This window comes from Aethalodelphis obliquidens, unplaced genomic scaffold (genome assembly GCF_003676395.1).
Source record: "Aethalodelphis obliquidens isolate GAN/ISIS:26980383/991018 unplaced genomic scaffold, ASM367639v1 scaffold50, whole genome shotgun sequence".
Taxonomy (NCBI): domain Eukaryota; kingdom Metazoa; phylum Chordata; class Mammalia; order Artiodactyla; family Delphinidae; genus Aethalodelphis; species Aethalodelphis obliquidens.
In genome coordinates, this window is record NW_020837994.1 from 1,393,919 (window position 1) to 1,421,781 (window position 27,863).

Genomic DNA, 27,863 nt, shown 5'->3' on the forward strand with positions numbered 1-27,863 from the left:
TTTGAGGCTGCTATTTGCTAAAGTCCCTGAAAGAGAAGTACTATTTTTACTTTGGAAAAAAAGTGTCCTTATTCAGTCTTGAACAGAAATACTCCTTTCAGCCAAAGAGGCAGGTGATAAAGAAATCTGCTTGGGTCTATCAGGTTTCCCTGGCTCTCCTCTTGTGGTTGGAAATTTAGCTGGGCCTGTTTACCTTCCTGGAAAAGGTCAAGTTCTGATATACTTTTGGAGGCAGCCGAGATGAAAATTGCTATACTTCCTACTGGGTTGGGACACACATTGAGAGCAGTTAAGAGGACTTGAGATGAACCAGCTTTACCATTTTAAGAGTTTTCACTGGATTTCCTATGTTTTACATAAGTATGAAAAGTAGTAGTTTTATGCATCAAAAAAATGGTACGATTGCTTCAATGAGATTAAAATAACAACCCCTTATTTTTAACACTTTACAGCTTACAGTTTTCTTATCAGTACTAAACTTGTGCTGATGACATCCCTGATAATCACACAAGATGGGTGTATCTTTCTCTATTTTACAAATAAGGCAACCAAGGAACAGAGGGGTAAAGTGGCTTGCTCATCACACATCTGGTAAACTAGCATTTGGAAGATCCAGCCAGGTTTCCTAACTCCTATTCCAGGGATGTTCCATTGCAATACTTCTAATTAATTCTACCTGGTTAAGAGAAAAGCTCTCCCTCTGGCCTGGAGTGAACAGATGGAAACTTTCCCTCAAGCAATGCCCAAATTTTTATGTTAATAAAAACCTAGTTCAGTTTTGTTAAGCTAACATTAACTGACAGCTGCTCTGTGGCACACCTGCACAGATGAGTCAGATCTGATTCTTGATCTGCAGGCAGACACACAGATAATGATAATACAATAAGATAAAGACTATGCCAAAAGCACAGGGGACTGTGGGAACAGAGAAGGACCCGTAACCCTGCCTGGGTAGTTGAAAGAGAGCCTCTAAAGGATGATGATACTGAAGATGGTTTTGATTTTCACTGAGTATAATTTAGATTACCTCAAATCACTTTACCTTTCTGTTCCTTGATTGCCTCATTTGTAAGACAGGGCTAGAGATACCGGTCATGTTGAGTATAAGTACACAAGTCTTACAAGTACTGAAGCTGATTCTTGAAGGTTCCTTAGAGCTTTTTCTAACAAAAGTATCCAAGAAACTCTTGTATTTCAGAACCAGGACCACAGTGGGGACTATGCTGCCTCAGGTTTAAGGCATAATTCAGGGCTGTTAGTGAATCCTCTGCATGCAGCTTTGCACTAGGAATCATTCGTTTCCTTCCTCAAGCAAGAAGCTTCTAAGGCATGAGACGGACAGACACAAAGAGAACACTGTTGAAGGCAGGAGGACAGCCAACGTGGATATTAAGGAAGCATCTACATGGTTTTCACAGAAGTTTGGCCATTTATAGCTGACTCACAGAGTGTGGGATATGCTGCCCTCAGCTCCATATTCTTAGAAGATGAGAGGTGAAGAGAATCTTAGAGATGATCTTATATGACCATCACATTTCACAGCTGAGGAAAAGAGAACTGGGTTTGCCCAAAGTCACTAAGCAAGTTAATGGCTTAGCTAGGGCCAGAAGTCAGTCTTTTGACTCCCATTCCAGAAGTCTTTCTATTATATCATCATTTGAAAGGCTATTTCAGAGAGATGATGGGCAGGTCTGTACACTCAGGGCCCAGCACAGGGTCTGACTGAAGCATAAATATTTGCAGGGCGAAGGACTATATGGGCCTATCACTGCAAGGGTAGGACTTGGGAGACAAGAGACCTCTGAAAGTATCCACTCTGAAGCTTGATCTACCCTGGCTAAATGGAAAGAGGCCAAATAACAAGTGATTTACAGATTTGTAACTCATACCAGAAATATGAGAGGTGTTGAGCATCATATTCACAAACAAGAAGACATTAGGCTTGCTTAGTTGCATCAGGAAGACCCAGGTGTTGAGATACAGAAATAAACTCACAGTCCCTGTCCCCAAGGAACAGGCAGCCTAGTGGAGAGACACATTAAGAAACATTTTCAGTACAAAGTAATAAGTATAACCTCAGTAGTATAATGAAAAAGATATTGAAAGAGAATATTATTCGCAGCAATCATTGAAAGGGCTACCCCATTAGTCCAAGTTTCTGAAGGCTGAACAAGCAAGGAAGCAGTGAGAATAGAGAAAAGGTGACAAAAACCTTCTGTGTAAGAGGACATGATCCTATACCCTGTATTAGACACAGTGGAAGCTTAATAACTATTTGTTGAATGAATCCATTAATCCCTGCAACTTCTCCTCTGCTAAATTTCCACATAAGCAACTTTCCTGCAGTAGAGGCAAAGCATAAAATCAGAGAACGTATTAAAAGGAGAAAAAGGGCATTTGAGCAAGGTCTCATATTCATCTGCTTCCTCATTTAACAGATATTTACTGCTTATTATGTGTCAGACACAGTTCTAGGTGTTGGGGATTTAGCAGTAAATAAAACAAAAAATTTCTGTCTCTGTAGGACTTTTCTTTTTCTAGAAAGACAGAAAATAAACAAAATACACTATTTAAAGGCCATAGGAAAAAATAAAGCAGGAAAGAGGGACAGGTATTGTTGGAGAAAGGCTGTAATTTTAGATGGGTGACCAAGGAAGGTCTTGCTGAGCCGGTGATTTCAGTAAAGACAGGCCAGGAGTGAAGAATATTCCAGGCACAGAGAGAACACCAGATTCAAAGGCCCCAAGCAGGAGTCTGCCTATACATTTAAGAAAAAGCAAAGAGGCCAGTGTGGCTGGAACAGGGTGCCTAAGAGGAAGAGCAGGATGTTGGGGAGAATTTGGTAACTGGGGAAGGGAGAAAGGAATCCTGGCTAAGAAAGGTTCATGAGCAAAGGCCCAGGGAATGGCTTGCCATATGTTACAATTGGAAGGGAAAGGAAACCAAGCACTGCTGGAAAAAGTCAGCATTGTGCCACCAGTATGTCCACTGCCACTCTAAAATCATGTCAATTAGTCTTAGTTGAGCCCTTGCTGCAGTTCAGCAATTTTCTTATTTATATCTTCGTGATTCTCTATAGATCCCTTGTAATGACCAAGAACTTCAGCCAAAGAGGATCAACTGCCACCACAATTCCCCATGTTTGCTCCAAGTAGGCCTAGAACACACACTTTCCCACTTCAATATCTTCATTCAAGTTGAGATAACCACCTAGAATTTCATTCCCACCTTTCTGAAATCATATTCATTCTAAAAAGTTCTGATTTCTTAGACATGTCTTATTTCTCTGTTTCTAAACTCTCTAGACCCTAGATATATAATTTTTGTGCTTTTTTTGAATTTTATTTATTTTTTATACAGCAGGTTCTTATTAGTTATCTATTTTATACATATTAGTGTATATATGTCAATCCCAATCGCCCAATTCATCACACCACCACCATCCCCCCGCCACTTTCCCCGCTTGGTGTCCATATGTTTGTTCTCTACATCTGTGTCTCTATTTCTGCCCTGCAAACCAGTTCATCTGTACCATTTTTCTAGGTTCCATGTACATGCGCTAATATACGATATTTGTTTTTCTCCTTCTGACTTACTTCACTCTGTATGACAGTCTCTAGGTCCATCCATGTCTCTACAAATGACCCAATTTTGTTCCTTTTCATGGCTAAGTAATATTCCATGGTATATATGTACCACATCTTCTTTATCCATTCATCTGTCGATGGGCATTTAGTTTGCTTCCATGACCTGGCTATGGTAAATAGTGCTGCAATGAACATTGGGGTGCATGTGTCTTTTTGAATTATGGTTTTCTCTGGGTATAGGCCCAGTAGTGGGATTGCTGGGTCATATGGTAATTCTATTTTTAGCTTTTTAAGGAACCTCCATACTGTTCTCCACAGTGGCTGTATCAATTTACATTCCCACCAACAGTGCAAGAGGGTTCCCTTTTCTTCACATCCTCTCCAGCATTTCTTGTTTGTAGATTTTCTGATGATGCCCATTCTAACTGGTGTGAGGTGATACCTCATTGTAGTTTTGACTTGCATTTCTCTAATAATTAGTGATGTTCAACAGCTTTTCATGTGCTTCTTGGCCATCTGCATGTCTAGACACTAGATATTGTACTACCTATCCTTCTGGTCCTTAGAGCATTCTCCTTTATACATCAATAATCATGTAGCTGCTAATCCCCTTATCTGGGTTATCAGCTCTTGGAGGACAGAAACCATGTGTCATTTGCTCTGCACTTTCTGTACCTGGCACTGGCCTGGCACAGATTTACTACTTGATGAACTGAACCACCATTCTTGCAATATAAGCACAGGACTGGGTGTATAGTACATAAGCACCCTTTTAAATACAGAGAGTAAACAGGACCAACTGGTAAACACGGTTTATCTCATACCTAAGAGTCAGGATGGTATAGAGGAAAGAGCACGGGTTTTAGGTCCAGACATAGCTGGATTCAAATTGCAGCTCTGTAGAGCTTATTAACTGTGTAACTCAAGTCATTTTACCTTTCTGAGCTTCAGTTTCCTCATTCATAAAATGGGTATGTACTGTAATCTGTTCATAAAATAACCCCACTGTGGTAAGGATTAAATGAGATAATTAATGTACAAAAAAGAATAAAATTTGGCACAAGGAGATGCTCAATGAACTATTGTCAATTGTCAAGCTGCATTTAAAGAATGTAACTCTGTCTAATTGAGAAGTTACAAGTATATTTGCTTTTTGCAATATGGGGGCAACCCCTGAAATGGAACATAACCATATTTTTGCACGTTAAATTTTATTTTCAATGCAAAAACAAAAAACCAAAACAGTTCTTGCAAAAAATCAAAGCTTTTTTTGTGCTTTCCTTAAATTCATTCATGTATTGATTTTTCTCTCTTTTTTTTTTGTTTTTTTGGTTGTTGTTGTTTTATTTTTTATTATTTTTTTTGTGGTACGCGGGCCTCTCACTGTTGTGGCCTCTCCCGTTGTGGAGCACAGGCTCCGGACGCGCAGGCTCAGTGGCCATGGCTCACGGGCCTAGCCGCTCTGCGGCATGTGGGATCTTCCCAGACCGGGGCACGAACCCATGTCCCCTGCATCAGCAGGCGGACTCTCAACCACTGCGCCACCAGGGAAGCCCGATTTTTCTCTTTTTAAAAAATTCAGTTTTTACAAATCAGACTTGTCACAAATGGGCTGCTTTGGTAGGGCAGTAAAAAAGCAAAAACTGTTTCCCAACTTTGTGACTCATACAGTATGGACCTCAGTATCTCTAATACAGCACAGCAAGACTATGTGGAGAAGATTTTGTCCTGAGATAGAATGTTTCAGGGTCTCTGACACACAAAGGTTATGAGAAGGATGAGAACCTCAGAGTCTTTGTAGAAGCTTATAATCCTGGAAGTAATGTCTGTTTGTAGTGTGTATATGGAGAAATAGAAATGAAAGACAGACAACAGTTACTAGGAGCATGAATTCTGTTTCTGTTCCAAAGTAATAAGGATACACAGAAAAACTGAGGCAACACAGAATTGATAGGAACCGAGTAGGGAGGCCAAACCAGAAGATGTATATTTAAACCTTCTGGACTCATAAGGCTATGGTTTTCTGGCTCTCAGAACCATCACACACCTCAGAACTGTTAATCACAGCTGTTTACAGATGAGAAATTCAACAGAGAGACAGTAACTTGCTCAAAGTCACAAACACACACAACTTACTGGAAATACAGGGCTGAATACACTCCTACTAGAATGTAAGCTCCACAAGGGCACTATTTTGTCTGTTTTGTTCATTGCTTTATCACCAGCACCATGGACAGTGCTCACATATAGCAAATATGACATAAGTTTTGTTGCTGAATGAATGAATAATGAATGAATAAATGAATGAGATAAGGTCTTTGTTCTTAAACAGCCCCTACCTAGTGGAGAAGAAAATCATGCAAACAATGTTAGTACATGTGATATATGTTACGATAAAAAGGGCAAAAGTGCTAGGAGAGCAAACAGGAGACAGCCTTTATGTCAGAGAAACTCTGGTAAATGGTGATGTTTGAGCTGAGTCTTGAGAGAGGAGTGGGAATTAAGCAGGCAAAAGAGAAGGGTGATGGCAAAAGGGAAAATTTTAGGAGAGATTACAAGGCTGAATAAAAAGTAGGGCAGGGGTTCCTTGTGCCATGGATTACTTTGGCTGTCTGGTGAAGTCTATGGGCCTCTTCTAATATATATATATATGTATATGTATATATATATATATATATATATGTGTGTGTGTGTGTGTGTGTGTATATATATATATATATTTTTTTTTTGCTGTACGCGGACCTCTCACTGTTGTGGTCTCTCCCATTGCGGAGCACAGGCTCCAGACGCACAGGCTCAGCGGCCATGGCTCACAGGCCCAGCCACTCCGTGGCATGTGGGATCTTCCCGGACTGGGGCACGAACCCATGTCCCCTGCATTGGCAGGCAGACTCTCAACCACTGCGCCACTAGGGAAGCCCATATATATATTTTTAATGCTAATTGTAAAATACATAAGATTACAAAGAAATGAAATTATATTGGCGTAAGTTATCAAGACATTAAAAAAGTGACATAGTAATCACTATAGTTTTATTAATGCACAACAAGATCTAACTGTAGGTTTAATAACTACTGTAATTTTGAAGTAATGACAGGTATAGATGATATTCCAAGATATCTGCAGTAACTAAAATGTGATATGAAAATACCTGTGATTTCTATTGTTGACAACATCACAGGTACTGTTAATATTACTAGGGTCTATTGCCTACACTCACAACTAGAGGAAATGTTCAATTTTAGTTAGAGATTAATAAAAATAAAGATGTATGGGATTCCCTGGTGGCGCAGTGATTGAGAATCCGCCTGCCGATGCAGGGGACACGGGTTCGTGCCCCGGTCCGGGAAGATCCCACATGTCGTGGAGCGGCTGGGCCCGTGAGCCATGGCCGATGAGCCTGCGCATCCAGAGCCTGTGCTCCACAACGGGAGAGACCACAACAGTGAGAGGCCCGCGTACCAAAAAAAAAAAAAAAAAAAAAGATGTAATTATTTTCCTATCCAAGTTCACCTACCCTGACTTTAACCCTTGGATCCCTGTGGGCTTATGGATTCAATGCTAAGAACCCTTGGCCCTAGGTACATAATGAAGAGGGCCTGAGTTGGAAGGAATGGAGAAGAAGGTAGAGATCTAAGAGAAATTTAAGAGATACAGCAATTTTAATGGATCTGATGATTTGATGGTGGAGAAGGAAAAGAGAAGTATCTAAGCTGATACTCAAGTTTCTGGACTGGGGAATTTATGATACGCAAAATTAGGATAACTGACAAGGCCCACTTAGGACCTCAGAAAGGCTTTCACTTGGCTTAAACCTTTAGGCTTGAGATATATAATTATGATTAAGATGATTAACAATTCTTCCAGACCCTGTCATGATCAGAAAGATTTGTGAAGACAGGATCATAGCCTGTGGAGTCAGATACCTGTTTATGGATAAGTGAGCAGAACATACCTTTCAAGCTCAAATGCATTGCTCTTTCTACCAGGATACTGACTGCAAAAGTTCCATCTAGTGCAGTAGGGTCCTCCTGGGCCAGGCAGACTTCAGCTGTGGTGCTGCTGCAGGGGACCTGGGTGGAGGCCGGAGACTTCTGGTGGTCATGTGGTGGAGAGAGCTGGAGCTCATCATTTCCTCTGGGGAGCTGCTCAGACTCACTGGCGCTGCTGCAGTCCATGGAGTCCAGCTCATTAGTGGGCCCAGGGTGTGAAGAAAGAGAGGAGAGAACCACATGAACTCTCAAGGCAGCTCCTGAGAGGTTGGAAGCATTTCGTCCAAATAGAGGATACACACCTGCAAGAGGATGAAGGAGGATAAGCCTAGGCAAGCAGGGACACTCTCTAAACCTGGAGATGCTCTCTGAGGGTGCTTGTGGCCCTCTCTCCTTTGGCAGGGCTATAGGCCCTAATATACCAATTTGCAAAGAAACACACACTGTGAGAGTTTTTACTGCCTCCCCCCACCCCATCACTACCTGCAACAATGGAAAGTAGTGAGAGGTCTGACTTCAAGGCAAGAGGATAAAAAGCTGGTGGGAGTGGAAAAGTAAGAGGGAATGGACAATCTGAAAAGTTGAACACTGCCTTTGGTATCCCTCAATAAAAAGAGGTATTTGTGTTTGAGTTCTGATCCCTAAATCTATATTCAGTTTCCCAAACCTACTTGCTCCAGCAGAGTGAAGTTAAAAGCCTGTCTTTAAGAACTTTAGTTCAAGTGAGCCTTCCACACTTCGGGGACTTTTTCTGTAGTCTCTTTGAAGTGACTCTAGGCCAGCCCAGATAAAACAGGGCACACAGCATTTGATGAGGTGCTCAACAGAGCCAGAATTATACCTGCTGGGTCCAGAGAGAACCAGAGAATCTGGGATGATCACCCAGATGCTCAGTTCTCCTTCTTTAGCTTGGGCCACCTGCTCAACAACAGGGTCAGAGCACAAGGCTAACAGAGCTAAAATAGGGTTGTGACTCAGTTTCTTCAACCGTATAGTGGTGGAAATAACTAACCTTACAGGAATGTTAAGATGAATAAATATGACGTTTGTAAAGAGTCTAGTCTGGCCGTCTCCAATCCAATCTGTACTATAGTTGCCAGCCTTATCTATCTAGAAAGCAAAGCTGTGTCACTCTTCTCTTCAGAAGCCGTTAAAATAGCTTTCCATAGCTCTCACAAAAAAGTCTAAACTCTCCTGCTTAGAAGAGGCCTTCAACATAGTACTCCTGCCCAGCTGTCTAGCTTCATCTCCCATCATTTCCCAACCTATATATCCTGTGATCCAGCAGTACCAAATTACTCATGGCACCTAAAACGTATCAAACTGCTTCCTGCCTCTGTGCCTTCACCCACGCTATTTCCGTTTAGAAAGCCCTTCTTTCCTCCTTTTCGTGACTTACTCCTAAATCCTCTGTAACTCAGGTCAAGCATCATCACTTCCACTGGGATGCTGTCCTTGAACCAAAGAGATGTTGTGTCCCTGTGCTCCCACAGTGCCACTGAGAATACCTTTTTCACAGTTCTTATACTTCGCTGTAATTGTTTACTCTTCTACTCTCCCATTAGACTATAAGCTCATTAACTATTTCTGACTCATCTTTGAATTCCCAGGGCCAAGTACATGTAGCAAATACTGAACAAATGTTTGAAAGAAAAGCACCCATAGTGCCACTTGCAAAATGTTACCTTCCTCCTTTCAAACCAGTTTATTACCATGTAGATTTTATGATTCCAAGATGTGCTGACCAGAGAGAGAGGATATCCTAATCTCATTAGCAGGTATGCTTTTCAGTGTATTTTAAAACCAACATTCTAGATTATAATATAGGCTCTTATACAGGTGGTTAAAGGTAGTCTCCTAAATTCACTCATTTTTATTTTACATGTATTAACTGAGGGCTTACAATGTTCTAGACACTATGTTAGGTGCAACAACCTTATGAATTTGGATGTAGTCTAAGGCTACAAAGTTCAGCACCAGTTCTTAGATCTCAGACAGTATACCTTAGACTCCACTAAGGTATACTGTCACTAGATAATGCCCTTCTTAAAGCATCCAGCAAACCTCTTTCTGAAATCTCTGTAGTTTTAAGAAGTATTACTAAATTACTATTAATCTTTCAACATGCAATAATGGAAAGAACACTTACTAACATGTGACCCTGGGCAGTTACCCAACCTACCTGAGCCTCCATTTTCATGACTGAAAAACAGGTTTCATACCTACCTCACAGGATTGCTGGGAGGATCAAATAAAATAATGTCTGAGAGGGTGTCTCACACAGTGCTTGTCATGGAGCAGCAGTTGCTCAAACCACAAGTGCTAAGCCTGGTTCCTCACTTACCACTGACAGTTAGTGTCCTTGCTGACCTCTCCCCAAGTCTGGCCAGGTCCACATAGGCTGAGCCAATCCAGCTGTCTGTCTGATGGGGCCTCTCCACACTGTCATTGCCATAAGCCCGCCAAACTTGGATCTCTAACCTCTCCTCTCTGAAGTACCAAAGCAGTGATGGGCTCCTAGAGACTTCTGATCTTTTGGATGCCTTGAAAGTAACCATGACCTGCTTTTTGTTTGCAGATTCCTTAGGTTTCTTGAGAGGGGTCCAAAAGCCTTCATGATCGTACAGCTTGTAGCGGAGGTAGCAATATGTATTCTTATGAATGTGCTTCTGGCCAGCAAGCAGCACGCAATGGATAGGCAGCCAAAGCCTCGGGGTGGAGATGGTAACAGTGGCTGGCTCCTCTTCATCCATCTTGACAAAATCCTTCAGATTATTCTCAAAGCTCCAGCCCAATAGCTCAGCAGCTTCCAACACCCGCTCTCTGTCTCCAGGATGGGTGAAGGAAATGGAAAGCTCCAGACCACCCACAATCTTCTGCATGAGCTCCAAGCCGTGAGGCAGGGCCCCCTCTTCTGGTAAAATGATAGGATACCATCCTGTGATCCCTTATGAAAGAAAAGGAAGATGCTTCAATTATTGTTTTAAAAGTAAAAAGACTTAGCCACTTTCCACCCCATAGCCACTATCACCCTGGCCCAAGACAGAAGAGAAAACATATACCCACAGTGCATTGAAGTTTGTTTCATCTGACCACTGAAAGACAATGAGATCAGGTGGAAGAACAAAGGCTTGGAGCTGGAAGACCTGCATTTTCTTCTTGGCTCAGCCCAAAACTAGTGGTTCAGTCTGGGTAAGCCATTAATTTCTCTCAGTCCTATTTCCTTACCTGACAAATGGGAAAAATAGTGCTGATCTTGCCTACCAGACAACATTATTATAATTGTCAAATGAGATAATGATTTTGGAAGAGCTTTGAAAGAAAATAAAAAATGTGAAATATTATTATGGTACTATGAGTACAATGGAGAAGGCATGGGACAAGGTCAGGAGATCTGGGGTCTAGCCCCGGGTCTTTCACCAAGGGAATTGCCACTTAGTGAACACATACCAAGGACCAGGCACTAGATTTCAAAATAACAATTTAAAATATTAGCTACTTGTTACTGAGCATCTATTATGTGTCAGAAATTCTCTTATGCTTTATACATATAACTTCATTTAATTCTCTTAATAACCCTGTGAAGTTCTGAGGATTAAATGGGATAATAATCCCTATTTTGCAGATGAGGAAATGGAAGAGACCTGCCCAAGTCGTTATAGCTACCAGGTAGTAGAGCCAGGATTTGAACCCAGGTCTAGCTGGCTTTAAAGTCTACACACCACCTATTATAGGTTCACAATATCTTTTTTTTTCCCTTAAATTTTATTTATTTATTTATTTATTTTTGGCTGCATTGGGTCTTCCTTGCCGCATGTGGGTTTTCTCTAGTTGCGGTGACCGGGGGCTACTCTTCGTTGGTGTACATGGGCTTCTCATTGCAGTGGCTTCTCTTGTTGCGGAGCACAGGCTCTAGGCACACGGGCTTCAGTAGTTGTGGCACGCAGGCTCAGTAGTTGTGGCTCGCAGGCTTAGTTGCTCCACAGCATGTGGGATCTTCCCAGACCAGGGCTCGAACCCGTGTCCCCTGCATTGGCAGGCGGCTTCTTAACCACTGCGCCACCAGGGAAGTCCTGGTTCACAATATCTTATCTAGAACCCTTAGGGTCAGATTTGTTTCTGAATTTAAAAATTTTCAGATTTTAGAAAGATACTGTGGTACATAAACTGAATATTATGTACTAGTCAGTGGTCACATAGGTCAGGGGTTGGTAAACTTATTCTGTAAAAGGCCAGATAGTAAGTATTTTAGGCTTTTGGGCCATATGGTCTCTGTTGCAACTATTCAGCTATGTTGTTGTAGTGAGAAAGTGGACACAGAAAATATGTAAATGAATGGGCACAATGTGTTCCAATAAAGCTATATAATCAGGCAGTGGCCTAAGTCAGAAAATAATGTCAGTTGAGGTCAGGTTTGGCTGCTTAATGAGTTAATAAAAAACTTTTGACTTTCTGAGCTTTTTGGATTTCATAATTACGTAAAATAGATTGTGGATTGGTATAATATTCACAGCAATTTTCTGAGAAAGGTTTTGTATTAGTTAAAATTATAGATGGGGGCTTCCCTGGTGGCGCAGTGGTTGAGAGTCCGCCTGCCGATGCAAGGGACGCGGGTTCGTGCCCCGGTCCGGGAAGATCCCACATGCCGTGGAGTGGCTGGGCCCGTGAGCCATGGCCGCTGAGCCTGCGTGTCCGGAGCCTGTGCTCCGCAACGGGAGAGGCCACAACAGTGAGAGGCCCGCATACCACACACACACAAAAAATTATAGATGGGAAAATTCAGACTTATTGAGATTAATTCGCCAAAGGCCACTTAAGGTGTTATGATTTTTGGAAAAGGCATTTAATTTTTTTGGGCCTTCCAAGTTTTCGTTTATAAAATGAAGACACTGAAATGAGGAGGTTGATCTCTATGACTCCATTTGACTTGGTCGGTCTAAGAACCTATGGCTTTGGCTTTAGTAATTTCTCATCACTTGGGTATTAATTTCCTCACAACCTAGTGCTTCTTAACATTATTTGGTCACAGACCCCTTTGGCTCTAATGAAAGTTATCCCCAGAAAAATGTACAAATACATAAAAAATTTCACACCACTTCAGCATGTAAGTGGATTAGATTATTCCTCTTGCTCTGTGATTCTGTAATTGAGATTACTGGCAGGAAGAAACAAAACACAATGTTCACTTTAGAATAACTCTGAATATAAAGACCAATGATACATTCCGAACTGTCTAAAAGGTTTATTTCCAAGGGGTTAAATTTAATTTGTGAAGGTGGGATTTCTCAGATGGTGCCTATTCTCTGACAAACTCTGTAGTAAGTTTCAGAAGGAAGGAAACTGAGGTGTCCTATGTGCCCTGTCCTGTGCAAAGATCTTTCACGTGTATAATTTCATTGAATGCTTCGATAATCTTGCAAAGATCTTATTATTTCCATTTTTAGAGATGAGGAAACTATGGATCTGAGAGATGAAGTGACTTGTTCTAGATCACAAACAGTTAGTGACAGAAGTGAGACTTGAACCCTATATCAAGTTGTAGAGACTTCTCTCTGGCAGGCACATAGTACCTGTTTATTGAGTATTGCTCAAACTTCAATTCACAATTAAATTTGGGAGATGTGTGATAAAATTTTGGAAACTAGATTATACAATCCTAGGGAGGAAGATGGGCAAGAGAAGGAAAACTAACATTTACTGAGTGCCTACTATTTGTCAGGTACTTTATATATCCTATTTCATTGATTTCTACCTTGTAGACTTGTCAGCATTAACAGTCTCCATCCATAAGGTAAGTGGGGCTCAGAGAGGTCAAGGTCACTCTGTCAAGGTGACTAGTAAAATGTAGGATGGGACCAATATTTCCAGACTACTGCCTGGTGGTTGTGCCTTCTTTTGGGTCTTTACCTCATACCCTTATTCCTTCTTCAGTGAGAGAGGAGGGTATAGTGAAAAAGAATGGGCAAATCTGGATTTGATTTCTAGTACTCTACTACCTGGCTGTGTGGTTGACAAATCACTTAACCTCTCTAAGCCTAAGTTTTCTCATCTGTCAAATGAAGATAATCCTGGGGCTTCCCTGGTGGCGCAGTGGTTGAGAGTCCACCTGCCGATGCAGGGGACACGGGTTTGATCCCTGGTCCGGGAAGATCCCACATGCCGCGGAGCGGCTGGGCCCGTAAGCCATGGCCGCTGAGCCTGCGCGTCCGGAGCCTGTGCTCCGCAACAGGAGAGGCCACAGCAGTGAGAGGCCCGCATACCGCAAAAAAAAAAAAGATAATCCTGTATCCCCATCAGTAAGAGTTACCATGAAGCTCAAAAAAGATCTGAGAAAATATTTTACAAAGTGCTATATAATGCAATGGGTATTGCCATATTTATTATAAATAGTATCATCATCATTATCTTTCCTGGAGTAAGATGACAGTACAATGTTTTGAGCTTCTTTGCTTTATTAGAAGGCCTTTGAAATGATTAGGAAAGGACTTAAAATGTTTTTGGGAAAACCTTTGAGGTATTTGGGAGAATTCAGAAGCATGTGTTAAGGGGTTTTTTATTTTTATTTTTTTTTTTGCATATCTTGCAAGAGAGCCAGACAAGAAGATCTCTTGCAGGGAAGTGAATGGGAAAGGGTAGAATTAGAAAGTGATAATCCAGGATCCCTACCAGATCTCTTGATCAGCAGATCTTTTGTTGGAATCTTTACTACTCCAAGCAGATAATCTTTGAATGAGCGGATACTGGTTATATCACTGGCTGTTAAATCAAACAAAGAAAGAGAAATTATTTGATGGTCTACTGACCAAAGGGCTTGTATTACAAAAGAGCCATATAATCCTCCACTTACACTCAGTGAATTTCAGTGTTGGAAGACGCATTAGAGATCATCTTGCTCCAGTCAAAACTTGAATGCCCTCTAAATCATTTTAATTAAATCATTAAGTATGTGTATGCACACACTTAAATTTTGAAAAATTCAGACATACAGAAAAGTTAAAAGAATACTACAATGAACTCCTATATACCCTTCACCTAGATTCACCCACTAACATCTTGACACATTTGCTTTATCTCTCTCTACATTCTCTCAAACACTCAATACGTATTCTACATATTTCTGCTATACCCTTCAGAAGTAAGTTGCAAATATGACTCCTCACCCCTAAACACTTCAGCATGTATCTCCTAGGAAGTGCTATACCATTCAAAACAGAGCCCTTTTTAATTCTAATTGTGAGTCATTTGGTGCTCACCTGACTTGGTATCTTCATGATAAATAGCAAAAGTAACTTCTGCAAACTCCAACAACTCTGCCAGGAAACAGGCTTCTCCACTGCAGTGCTGAGTTACCAAGTTACATGAGAATTCACTGTGATGGGAGAACTCAGGGCAGAAGGAACAGGCCACAGGGTGGGTTTGGCGCTGTTCTCCCTTGGGCAGGAAGGACAGATGAGTGGTAACAAAGGCATTGACCCCGACTGTGGCACTAAACTGCAGAGCAGGTTCCTGCTCAGCCAAAGCCCTGTAGGGGAGAAGGGTGGGAATGAGAAGGAGGTAATATCAGAAATCAGCTTGACTGCCTAGAAAACATCACCATTTCCACAAGGCCACCAAGAACACTAACCAACCATGTGTTTCCTGTTTAGGCTTCTAGCAATGTCACTATGTGTTTTCTTAGTAATCTTGATATTACAGTGTACGTGTATATGAGGGAGACAATATTCATCTGCCTACTAGAGTGATACTACAAGGACACTCCATTGTACTGGTCTGGCTTCTTGCCCTTTTTTCTTAAAAGCGCAACACAGACCCAACGCGGGACTTACAAAAAACTGCCTGCCATTTAATCTGACTTTCCCTGTAAGTTCCCAGAGAGAAAAGCAACTAAGTTTCTTATCCATTACTCAGTCTCTCTGAGGTCTACTGAGTATCGAAATTCCAAGTCCTTCTCTGTCAATTAAACAGTAGTTAATTTAACACCATGTTTAGGAATTCTGACCTGGGCTGGGTCTTACCCAGAACAGGTACTCCATTATACACAAGTTTCATGCCTCCATGGCCTTTGCACATGTTCTTCTCTTTGACCAGAATAGTCTTCAGCTTTCTTGGGCATTATGATTAACTCCTACTCTTCTTTCAAGACTCAGATTAAGATATTTTGAAGGGTCTTAAATGCCACGTTGAGCAAGCAGGTTGGACCTTATCCTGTTGTTGACCACCACCCTAAAGTGGAGTGAGTACAATCTAGGGGGTTCATAGGGTAAACTATTTGAGCATAGGAAAAAATTATTAAAACCTCTAGAGTTGTTATCTCATATATTAAAGTTTTACTACTCTCTGGTATATTTTATAGTGTATATATTAGTGTAGTAGTACATGAAGATGACTTATACATGAATAAGTATACACATATTTAGAGAGTATGCTAAATTTTTATTTTTTTATTAATAGGAATGTAAAATTAAAATTAGGAGACCACTGCTACTGACAATGAGAAACCATCAAGAGTTTGAATATATGGGAAAATATGATTAAAAAACTGCCCTGGCATCTCATTAACACTAAGATGTTCTCAAGCAATTATCGGAAAAGTCTATTTGGAGAATTTAGTGAGGAAAAATATTAATTAGACTGAACATTTTACCAGCTACTTCAGCGTCAGATCTCACACGGAAGTAATCCCATTAGTTATTTAGCGACTATGAAGTTAAAGGTAAATAATCTGAAGTTAAGGAGCACTTGCCTCTTTCTTGAATTCATGTCCAAAGTGAGCTAGTCTGCCTCAGGGTCGTGATCTAGTTCTCCTTACTGGGCACCTGATACATGCTGGAACTATGCTATGTGGTGGCAGGGACAGAGAGGAGTTCAGGCAGTACCTGTGTCTGTAGGAACTCACAGCCTAGGTGAGGAAAACTCATGTATGCAAATAATTGAAACAGAGTGATATGAGCTGCAACCAAGGTGCTAAGAGACAAAGGACAAAGCACCAATTCTATCTATATGTAGGAGAGACAGAGGAAGGCTGCAAAGTCTTGAAGAAAACAGAAGCTTGTTTAGAGGACAAAAGGAGGAAGAACGTCCAAATTAGAGAGAAGAATGAGTGAAGACCTGAAGGAGGGAAGAGAGGGCCATGCTGTTTATACATAGAAACAGTGTTTCGGGCAGAGAAAATAGCAAGACAAAGGCCTTGAGGGGAAAAAGAGCATGGTGTGTTCAGAAGTAACAAGAAAGCCAGTGCCTGGGGTGGAGTGAGTAGAGCAGCAACTACCAGGAAGAGAGGAGGTCATAAAGATAACGGGGTCAGGTCATGTGGGGTCTTACAGCCATTTTAAAGACTCTGACTTTTACTCTGAATGAGATGGAAAGGCATTGGTGGGTTTTAAGTAGATGTGTGTCAAGACCTGATTTAAGTTTTCATAAGATCACTGGCTTCTGTATTGAAAACAGACTAAAGGGGAATAAGCTAGAAAAATAGGAGTTGGTACTCAGAGACTGAACATGAGAGACTATTGAGGAGGTGTAGTGGTGACTGGTCCTGGCATGGTTGGTGGGCATAGGGTCTGACCTTGGGAATAAGAGGGTAAGTAGGGTAGAGGATAAAATCGCTGGACAAGGTCAAGGAACTAAATTGCTAATAACAGTTAAAACAGCAAAATTTGCAAGTGATTTATTCACTTATATTCCTACATGCTTTCTTAAGAGAAAAAGAGTAGAGTTGTGTTTAATAAACTGGAAATTGTATGCAAGAAAGTTTTACGTTATTTGGGCATCACATATCATGTGGACTGCAGTGGAGAAAGGTTTGCTTTGAGAATTGCTTTTCTAAGGTGAACTTACTTGGCTGCTGCTTGCAAACCACAGGCTCTGATAATCTGGACTGAGATGCAGACAGCTCGGGCTGCAAGAACTCCCTCTGCTGTCCTTGGAGTACACCTGTACCTTAGGCCCACATCCAGTAAACCTAAAGAATGAGGGCAAAAGGAAAAATGAAAAGAAGGTTGGTTGGAACAATCTCTGTTCTACCAAACCCCAAGTCTAGTCAGGAAGGAAGGAAGAGGATAAACACTATAATCCTAATGAACAATATGGGGCCTTAGCAGTGAAACAATCTGTCTGTGGTCAGAATCACATTATATTATTGTACTTTAGGATTAATAAAGCAGAACAGATGTCACTATTTTCACTTTATATCCAAGAAACTATGGCTCAGAGATTCAACTGCTTGCCAAAATCACATTAACTATCAGAGGCAGAACTTAATCCCAGTTATTTTTATAGAATTGAGATGGACTCTAACCTTTCTTCTTTTTTAAACCTTTAAAAGGTTTTTGCACTCATATATTTCTGTCACCCTCCTACTGCCACCACCTTAAACACCTTTACATGCCATCCTTTTATAAAAATTCTATCACATTTCAGGGAAAGCTTTAAGGAACAACAGAACAAGCTGATCAGTGAGGGTCAGGAGGAACAACTCAATCTTAATCATAGCAAGATAAAACCTTTTGTATGGGCAGATACTCTCTGGTAAGAATGAACAGTAACTTGATTTAGAAGGCTAATTCTAGTTATTCATGATGTATCTGGAGGGTGGGTCATCCAGCTGGAACCATTAGGATATAATTGAAAACTCTAAATTCTAACTAATCCCTTCTAACTTTAAATCCTGACTTCTTCCTCCCTCACAGTGAATTCCCAGTTCATGCTGACTATATTCTTCCAATCCTACATCATGTTGCCTTGGAATAATAATTCTCTGAGTACACCTATATAAGACTTAGGTTTTATGCCATGAGGGCTTATCAAATGCTTGCTGAAGTTAAAGGTGAGATGAGACAAGCAACATTTATATACAGAGTCTACATAACTATGAATTTTCTAAAATTATATACAAAATTTGCAGTGTATATTCTACACTCTTTTTCTAAGAGAAGGTGTCTCATAGTTTTTATCAGATTCTTAAAAGGGTAAGTACTACAAAATGTGAAGAATCACTAATTTACGAGAGAAAAGGGATATTTATATATGCTAGGGAAAGATAAACTAGTCTTCAATTACCTGATGATTGGTTCCTTAGTTCATTCCTATTCTCAAGCCTGGGGGTTAAAGGGAGATTAAAGGTCTGTATTCCCACATCCTCACGGTGCTGCATGGTTACAATGGCACAGATCCTCGATAATGGCAAGGTTCCTTTGGCGACCATCTGGTCTCTCACATTAGGATAATAGTACCTGTAAGCCACAAAAGCACAAGCTGTCAGTTGAAAGAATAAGGTGGATGAATGATTCACTCTGCCCCAGGGATCAGCTTTCAGTATCTAGTTATCTTTGGTGCCTGATTGTTCTGTATTTCTGGTATACAGCTGTGGTTGTGTCTGGCTGGATTTACTGCCCATTACTTGGAGGAAGAACCCCATAAATTATACCCTGTCTTCAAGACAAAGCCCAGCTTCTCACAGGTTTTCTGTTTGAGGAATCTGCATCTGGCTTGGCCCTTTGGGAGTTGCCACTCCTGAAAGCATCCATCCTGCAGCACAAGTGGTTCTAAGCAGTGCAGTTCCAATCTCTTCTATGGCTTCAGGCCCATGCCCCTCAAATTTGAAGGGGTGATGAGGATCTGTTAGTACCTACTCTAGTTCCTCCTCACATTAAAATTATTTTAATTGGTTTCTTGGGGGTGAGGATGCAAAGGGGGAGGTTAAACATCTGTATTCATGCCATTATCTTTCCTGGAAATCTGCCGAAGTCTGTGCCATGAGTGGAATTATATTTTACAAAAGCCACTCTTCTGGTGGTGGGAAGAATGGATTACAAGAAACGATTCTAGAAGTGGGGAGACCAGTTAAGAGGGTATTACAATAATTTAGGCATGATATAGTGAGGGCCTGAACTATATAAGGCAGAAAGAGAAGCAGAAAAAAGGTGACTGATACATTTAAGTGACAGTAGGAGATAAAACTAAAACTTCTCTTCCAAATGTAAGTAGTGGTTAGAAGTATGAGATACAACTGCTCCCAAGAGCCTAATAACTGAACAGATTTCAGTAAAATCTAGACAAGAGTCATTATCAAACCCAAATAATATTAAACAGGGAAGAAGGGGGCTCTTTGCTTGCTTATAATTCAACCTGGGCTAATTAAGGGAAGGATGCTCTGTGACTGTGCACTTCCTTCCTCGGCACAGGCATGGGTTCTCCACACTGTACCTGCACCAGATTTCAAACTGGACTCCACCTCCAGGTACAAGCCCATGTGCAGAGAAGGCACTGAGTAGGAGCCTTTGCACTGGAATTTCAGCTGGCAACAGGAGAGAATGACGGTGCTCACTATTAAAGATGGGGTCTGGAATGCAGAGTGTGGTTGCAGATCTGAAAGGCTTCAGAGTGAATCCTTTGGAAAAGAAAAGCAGTTCAGAATAATCCAACACATCACTTAGTGCTTTGCAGGGACTTCCCTGGTGGCCCAGTGGTTAAGAATCCACCTTCCAATGCAGAGGACATGGGTTCGATCCCTGGTTGGGGAACTAAGATCCCACATGCCGTGGGGCAACTAAGCCCGCGCACTGCCAACTATTGAGCCCACGTGCCGCAACTACAGAGCCTGCACGCCCTGGAACCTGCAGACCACAACTAGAGAGAAGCCCACATACCGCAACGAAAGATCTCGCAAGCCGCAGCTAAGACCTGACACAGCCTAAATAAATAAATAAATAAAAGAAGTGTTTTATATGTAGTTTTACAGTATGTTAATATTCAGTATTGTTCAATTTTATCCTCACAATACTCCTGTAAAGAAAACAAAGCAGGTATTATTTCTCCTACTACACAGATGAGGATATGATACCTTGATGTTACATAGTCAACCCAAAGGTCTTAGAGCTAGTAGGTCACAGACCTGGAACCGGAATCTGTATCTTCTGACTGTATTACTCCTACCAAGGTCCATTTCCCTAGCAGCTCTGGTCCCCTGAGATGCCATGGTAATACAGAAGAGATTCCTTTCTTGGTAGACAACGTGTAAGAGTTCCAACTTCTTCACTTCCTTACCAACCCTTATTAGTCTTTTTATTTTATTTTTGCGGTACGCGGGCCTCTCACTGCTGTGGCCTCTCCCGTTGCAGAGCACAGGCTCCGGATGCGCAGGCTCAGTAGCCATGGCTCACGGGCCCAGCCGCTCCACAGCATCTGGGACCTTCCCGGACCGAGGCACGAACCCACGTCCCCTGCATCGGCAGGCGGACTCTGAACCACTGTGCCACCAGGGAAGCCCTAGTCTGTTTTTAAAAAAATTATAGCCATCTCAGTGAGTGTGAAGTGGTATCTTGTGGTGGTTTTGATCTTTATCCCCCAAATGACCAATGATGTTAAGCATCTTTTCATGTACTTATTGACCATTTGTATACCTTTAGAGAAGTGTCCATTCAGATCCTTTGCCCATTTTTAAATTGGGTTGTCTTTTCATTACTGATTTGTAAGAGTTCTTTATATCAATATATCCCGGATACAAGTCCATTATTTGAACCTCAAAACCAATACTGGCAGCACTTTCACGGTTATTCAAGGACATGCTCAGAATAGCAGACAATTTGAGTCACCCAACTTGCTCATTCCCAGCTGAGATCAAACAAGGTGACACTCTGTCTTCTTGTTTTAGCTCTCAGAGATGACCAGAGGATGGGATGGCAAGGGAAAGTGCAATGTAGTGCAGGGGCTCTGGCTCTGGGGCCAGTTGGACAGTGTTTGAATGCCAACCTTGGCACTTGTTAGTGGGGCGGCCTCAGCCATTAACACTCTGAACCTTGTTTTCTCTTCTGTAAAATAAAGAAAATAGAATCTATGAGGATGAATTGTTTTAGGATTTAAGATTATGATCTATGTGAGATATGTATATGTACGTATTTCCCCCAGGAGCAATGGTTTGGTATTCTCTTAATTCAGTGCTCTTGATGACTTTATAGAATATAACTACAGTGGATAATGAGAATCAACTGTATGTTAATAGATGATAAGAGTGAGTAGGCATGTAAATGATACAAAATGAGACAAAGTGTAAATAACTGATGGACCTAGGTAAAGGGTATACAGAAGTTCTTTGTACTATTTTTGTAACTTTTCCATAAATTTGAAATCAAATCAAAATTAAATTAAAAAACAATTTAAGAAAAGTAAAAACTCAGGCTATCTCCTGTACTGCCCAGGTAAGGCTGGAAATACTGAGGAACATAAAACTGACTCAGGAAAAAAAATTCCTAAGCATATTCAATAAAAGAGCCACACAAGAATGAGAAAGCATAATCTCCCAAACCTACCATTTTCAAGGAACTCAGGTCCTTTCAGCACACTGGGTTGCGAGTCTTGAACTGGAAAGTAGTACTGGACATAACAATCTGCTTCTCCCCAGACTGTTGCCTGAAGAGGGGCGAGCCCTTTAATCTTGTCTATAAGGAGTTCAAAGTGGTGCTCCATCAATCCATTTCCTTGGTCCCCTGCCTATTAAATGAAACAGAGATACTGGGGAGCTTTAAAGAGTAATTTGTATAGCGTATTCATGCTTCTCTATGAAGTCTGAGAATAGATGAAGAAATAAGCATAATTGGCTGATACTAGAACAGATACTTAATTTTCATTGTGTATAAATCTCACAACTGTTCACTGTAATCAGATCAGGCAGGACTTACTCCAGGCTGTGAGACTGGGTCAATATTAGGAAATCCATAAATGTAATAGAGTGCATTAATAGAGGAAGGAAAAAAAGTGACTATCTCAATAAAGGCTAAAAAGGCATTTGATAAAATTTAATCAGATGTTCCTGATTCTTTGTACACTAAAAACAGAAGGCTATTTCCTTAATAGGATAAAGAACACATATTTGAAACAAGTTTTCATTTATTATTATTATTATTTTTGGCCGTGCCACATGGCATGTGGATCTTCCCTGACCAGAGATCGAACCCGTGCCCCCTGCACTGGGAGCGTGGAGTCTTAACCACTGGACCGCCAGGGAAGTCCTTAATTATTATTTCTAATGAAGTTAGGAATAACACTGAGACTGTTTATTAATGGGGAGGTAGTGAATACACTGTTACTGAAGGCACTTCTACTACTAATATGATAAATATATAATAGAAAAAGTTTAGAGTTCATAACAAATAAACAATAACAAACAAAACAAAACAAAAACAAAAACCAATATCCTACTAATAGGTATTTTCTTAATAGTTCTTTCTCTGTTAGAGACATCAAATTTGTCATTCAGATTAAAAACCATAACACTTAAATGGTGTGGACACTAAGACTTGGCTATACTAATAAAGACATCAAATGTAAGATAGAGGAGGACATGATACAGTGGACTTAGAGTCAGAAGACCTGTGTCTGAACACCAATTCTCCCATTCTTAGCTGTGTGACCCTGGATGAGTAACATAACCTCTCTGATTCTGTTTCATCACCTAAAAAAGAGAATGACAATGACCTACCTCATGTAGTTGTTAGGGGAATAAACATGATAAAGTATATGAATGTGCTTTCTCAACTGAACAGCACTGTACAGAACAAATAACTTTTAAGTTATTAGTAGAAAAGCAAGGAACTTCACTTTAACTTTCCAACATGGATTTGGTCAAGAAACAGAATACTTTGCTGGTTTACATTTGGGATCACTCTTCATCTCCATCCCCATTTTTTCCCCCAGATTACCTTTTCTTTTTTTTTCATTAAGACTATTTTTTTAGAGTAGATTTAGGTTCACTTCAATTTTTTTAAAAAGGCAATTTAGTAAATTAGAGGATTAAGATCTGGTTGTCCAATTACATTTTCTTTATAAATTCAAGGAGCTCAGAGGGACACAGGTATCCATTTAAACAAAGAAAGAAAAATACCAATGATTCTTTTGAGCTACAGCAAGCATTGAAGTGCAAGCATGTTCTTTTGTTAAGCCTTTCACTATTGAAATAAGAATTTGGGGCAATGGTTTCATTAAAACACGCAAGATAAAATGAGATTACGGTGCTTGAAATTTGCTAAGAGAGTAGATCTTAAGTGTCCTCATCAAACACACACAAAAGGTAACCAGATAAAATAATGGATATGTTAATTAGCTTGATTGTGATAATCATTTCACAGCATATGCATGCATCAAAACATCACCTTTTAAGCCTTAAAATAAGATTATGTTTTTTGTAAACAATCAAGTGTTTAGTCACTACCATAGCAACAGATGCTACAGATGGCTGGTCCAGGAGATGGGCTGGCCTGGGGTTGAAGGGAGGAAGTGTTCCTTCTTCATTCTTTAATCTTTGCAGTGCTATTATCTGATCTGAAGAACCCATAGCTAAAAAGACTCGAAGACTCCCATTTTGGTGGCCTGAGAACACATCAATCACAGGCATGTAGCTGTCGACAGCAACAACTGGATACTGAGCATCAAGCAGCAGGCGAGAAATCTTGGGATCTCTAAAGGGAGAGAAATTGTGCACGAGTAAGTAACAGTCATCAAACATGTCATGGAGTTGCTTCATTTCTTACTTGGCTTGTTTTCTCAGTTTGTTAAAATGGATCTACAGGGACTTCCCTGGTGGCACAGTGGTTAAGAATCCGCCTGCCAATGCAGGGGACACGGGTTCGAGCCCTGGTCCGGGAAGATCCCATATGCCGTGGAGCAACTCAGCCCATGCGCCACAACTACTGAGCCTGTGCTCTAGAGCCTGTGAGCCACAACTACTGAAGCCCGCGCACCTAGAACCCGTGCTCCACAACAAGAGAAGCTTCTGCAATAAGAAGCATGCGCACCGCTACGAAAAGTAGCCCCCGCTCGCCGCAACTAGAGAAAGCCCGCGTGCAGCAACGAAGACCCAACACAGCCAAAAATAAATAAAAACAAAAAAACACAAAGAAAACAGTATACCAATTCCTCAAAAAAAATTTTAAAAAAAAAGGATCTACAACTAGAAAAGTAATTGTGGTTCAAAAAAATATATGATTCTATCCATAATCCATCAAATAAAAATGACCAGGCAGATAAGTTCCAAACTCAGCAATCTGACAGGCAGGGGGGAATGTGTCTAACTTATCTCTGTACCATCATGGCCCCAAGGCTTGCTGAATAGCATTATTTTAGAGGTAGGCAGTGTGCTCAGCTAGAAAAAGTATAGATTTTAGAGTCTGGCAGATAAGATTTGAGTAATATTACAAATAATATCGGCCATTTACTGAGTACTTACTATGTGGTAAGCACTTTACAATGTTTCTATAATCCTTCTAACACAGCAAAGGTTGCTACTATCCACTATTCACAGATGAGAAAGAAGTCCAAATGCTCTTCATTACACCATGCTGAATCTCAGATCTGCCTCTTACTTGCTCTATGACTCTAAGTAATCAATATAAGTTTTAAAAGTCTGTTTCCACATCTGTAAAATGTAGGTAATAAAACTTCCATCAAAGGGCTGTTGTTAGGACTAAACTGAGATAACAAATATAAAATACCAACATGATAAGTGCTTAGTAATTGATAGCTATTATCACTTTATGCTCTCTCAGCAATGAATGGGGTCTAAGGAAATGAGAAGGAAAGGGGAATACCAGACCAAACTAATACCACAACAAAAAAAGGGGAAAAAGCCAAATGCTTACAGCTGACAATGACATCCATGATTCCAGCAGCACTCCTTAGCCTAAGCAGGCTTCCCAATGTTACCATCATATAAGTACTTAACTGTTCACTGAAGGCTTACCCATTTATTTTCTCACTGGATCCTCACAACTGCTCCAAGAGGGAGATGGGAGATCTGTCATCACCCTCATTTTACAGATGATGAAAACAAAGCCAGAGAGGCTGACATCTCCAAGTTAAATAAGTTTCCTCATTTGTATAATGGAGATAATGACAATACTTCCTGGGGTTATAGAAAGGCTCACATGACAGTGAGCCATTTCTATAGACAGTGCCCACAACAGTGCTCTTTGCAAAATGTAAAATACAGCATTTAAAACACAGAACCATGAGAAGGCTGAAAGAGGTCAGCTCTAAAATAATTAAAAATCACTATCTTGAAACAAAAAAATGAACAGTCTGTACTGAGGATAGAAATAATCTTCAGATAAATCAATACCCCATCTAGGTTTTGAGTAGTGATAAGTGAGGTACAGCAATCAAATCTGAAGGTCTAAGAAACAATGCACAGTACAGAAATCTTGCAAATGGCTGATGTGAACAATACTAACTGAAGTTTGTGCCAGAGAGATACACCAACAGTATTTGAGGTGATAACTTGGCAGTTGAGTTTCTTGGTGAGGAGAGTGGACTACAGAGCCAGACTCTCTGGGTTCTAACCCTGGTTCCACTACTTACAATATATATGACAAGTTATTTAACTTCCCTGTGCCTCTGTTAACTCATGTGTAAAATAGGGGAAATAAAATTTATCTGCCTCATGAAGGACTGTTGTGGGGATTAAAATGACTTGATGTATATAAGGTTCTTAGCTTAGGGCCTAAAACATGGAAAGCAGTATCTGTAATACTGCTATAACGTAGGAGAAAGAGTAGCAACTGTGGTGAAATTGAGAAAAGTCCTCCAAGGAATTATTGGGTTGTTCATGTTTGCAAACCACAAATATTCCTCTTCGGTTCATACAAAGTTAAAGATGTAAAAAAAGAATACTTCAAAAGGTCCTATTTACTTGAATGACATGTAAAACTGATGGAGGGGGAGTTTCACCAGCCCGAGCAGCTTGTCCTGTCCTGGGCTCCGCACCTTGTTCCAAGTTTCAATTACCATCACATTGTTCTTAAGCCTTTCCAGGCATTTGGAAGACAGAGAGACAGGAATCACCTGGGGAGAGGAACAGCCAGAAAAAAAAACAAAACAAAACTCCACATCTGAGACAAAGTATTAATTTATACTTTTATTCAACAAGCATTTACTAAAGCCTATCTGTGTGCCAAGCACAGTGCTAGGAGCTGAAGACGTCAAAACAAAACCCACTCTGTTATCCTCAGTCTAAAGCCACAGTCTTGTGTTAGAGACAAACACATAAAGGCCAAATACAAAATGGCATGAATTCTCTGAGGACAAAACTCATATAGATAGGGCTTCTGGGACACAGGTAGGAAAAGAGGGTATTCAGGAAATGCAAGTAGCTGAGCACAGCTGGACTATCTAGTGTGAAGAGTGGCCTGAGTCGAGACTGGAGAAGTATAGGTAGTCTTAAAGGGTCTTGCAGTCCAAACTTAGATTCTATCCTGAAGGCTACGGGTAATCACCGAAAGGCTTTCAGCAGGAGAGTAAAATATTCAGGTTAGTGTTTTAGAAAGATCATTCCTGTTGGTGCACAGAGGAAGAAATGGACAGGGAGAGACAAGAAACAGGACAGTCTGAAGGCTAGGTGGAATGAGAGTAAGGGTCTGAATGAAAGCGGTGGCAATGGAGTGGAGATAAGAGAATTTATTCCAGAGATAATTAAGTTTGCAACATCTACTGGATTTGGTGAATCTTTATGTAAGAAAGACTCAAGGACAACTTTTAGGTTCTGCTTGGGTTTCTGAGTAAATTGTAATATGAATTAGGGCAGACAGGAGGAGGAGGAACAGATTTGGAGGGAATAATAAATTCAGATTTGAATACATCTGAATTTCTTCTTCCATTTACACATCTTTATTGGATACCTGCAATTTGCCAGGTGATGTGTTAGGTGCCAAGAGGAAAGTGTTTTTGAGATATCCAGGTGGTGATGACCAACAGGCAGTTAGACACAGAGATCTGAAACTACACGAAATGCCTGGCCTGAAAGAAGTGTGGATTTCGAAGTCACCTTCACACAACTGAAGCTATGGGAGTAGATGTGGCGACCATGGGGAAAAGAGGGTTGGTTTGGAAGAATGCCAAGGATAGAGTAATGAATAGGAACACTAATATTTAAAAGTAGGAGAGAGGAAGAAGTACTGGGATCACGACTCTTTTCCAAGTTTTCCTACTGGCCCAATGACTGAAAAAAAAAAAACAGTTCTTGAGTCAGGAAGAAAATAAGAGGAGAGAGTTACGAAAGTCAAGAAAGGAAACAATTTAAGCGATAGCATCAAATTCTACTGAGAAATCCAGTAAGATGAGTACTGAAATCAGTGGAGGAATAAATGAGAGTGAGGAAAAATAAATAAATAAAATAAAGAAGGAGAGATTGGAGAAACAGAAACGAAAGAAGGAAGTTCAACTGATCAAAGCCCTAGAGGAAGCAGAAAGGAACAGAACTCAGAATTCAGGCAAAAGAAACAGTGGGAAACCATATCA

The 27,863-nt window shown here is 40.7% G+C and overlaps 1 protein-coding gene across 10 annotated transcripts in view; it reads right to left on the minus strand.

Moving 5' to 3' along the window:
• The window catches only part of C2CD3 (C2 domain containing 3 centriole elongation regulator), a 131,510-nt gene that overhangs the window by 44,720 nt on the left and 58,927 nt on the right, over positions 1 to 27,863 (minus strand). For all 10 annotated transcript variants that reach the window (XR_003428060.1, XR_003428061.1, XM_027083356.1 and 7 more), the window contains 10 exons: positions 26,260 to 26,411; positions 23,785 to 24,031; positions 21,887 to 22,067; positions 19,785 to 19,968; positions 18,639 to 18,811; positions 17,418 to 17,541; positions 14,834 to 15,102; positions 14,247 to 14,336; positions 9,925 to 10,527; positions 7,544 to 7,882 (listed from right to left, as the gene is read on the minus strand). Coding sequence is in view for 8 of the 10 variants with exons in the window: in XM_027083356.1 (XP_026939157.1) it covers positions 7,544 to 7,882; positions 9,925 to 10,527; positions 14,247 to 14,336; positions 14,834 to 15,102; positions 17,418 to 17,541; positions 18,639 to 18,811; positions 19,785 to 19,968; positions 21,887 to 22,067; positions 23,785 to 24,031; positions 26,260 to 26,411 (2,362 nt within the window). In the remaining 2 variants the exon portion in view is untranslated. The remainder of the gene's footprint in view (positions 1 to 7,543; positions 7,883 to 9,924; positions 10,528 to 14,246; positions 14,337 to 14,833; positions 15,103 to 17,417; positions 17,542 to 18,638; positions 18,812 to 19,784; positions 19,969 to 21,886; positions 22,068 to 23,784; positions 24,032 to 26,259; positions 26,412 to 27,863) is intronic.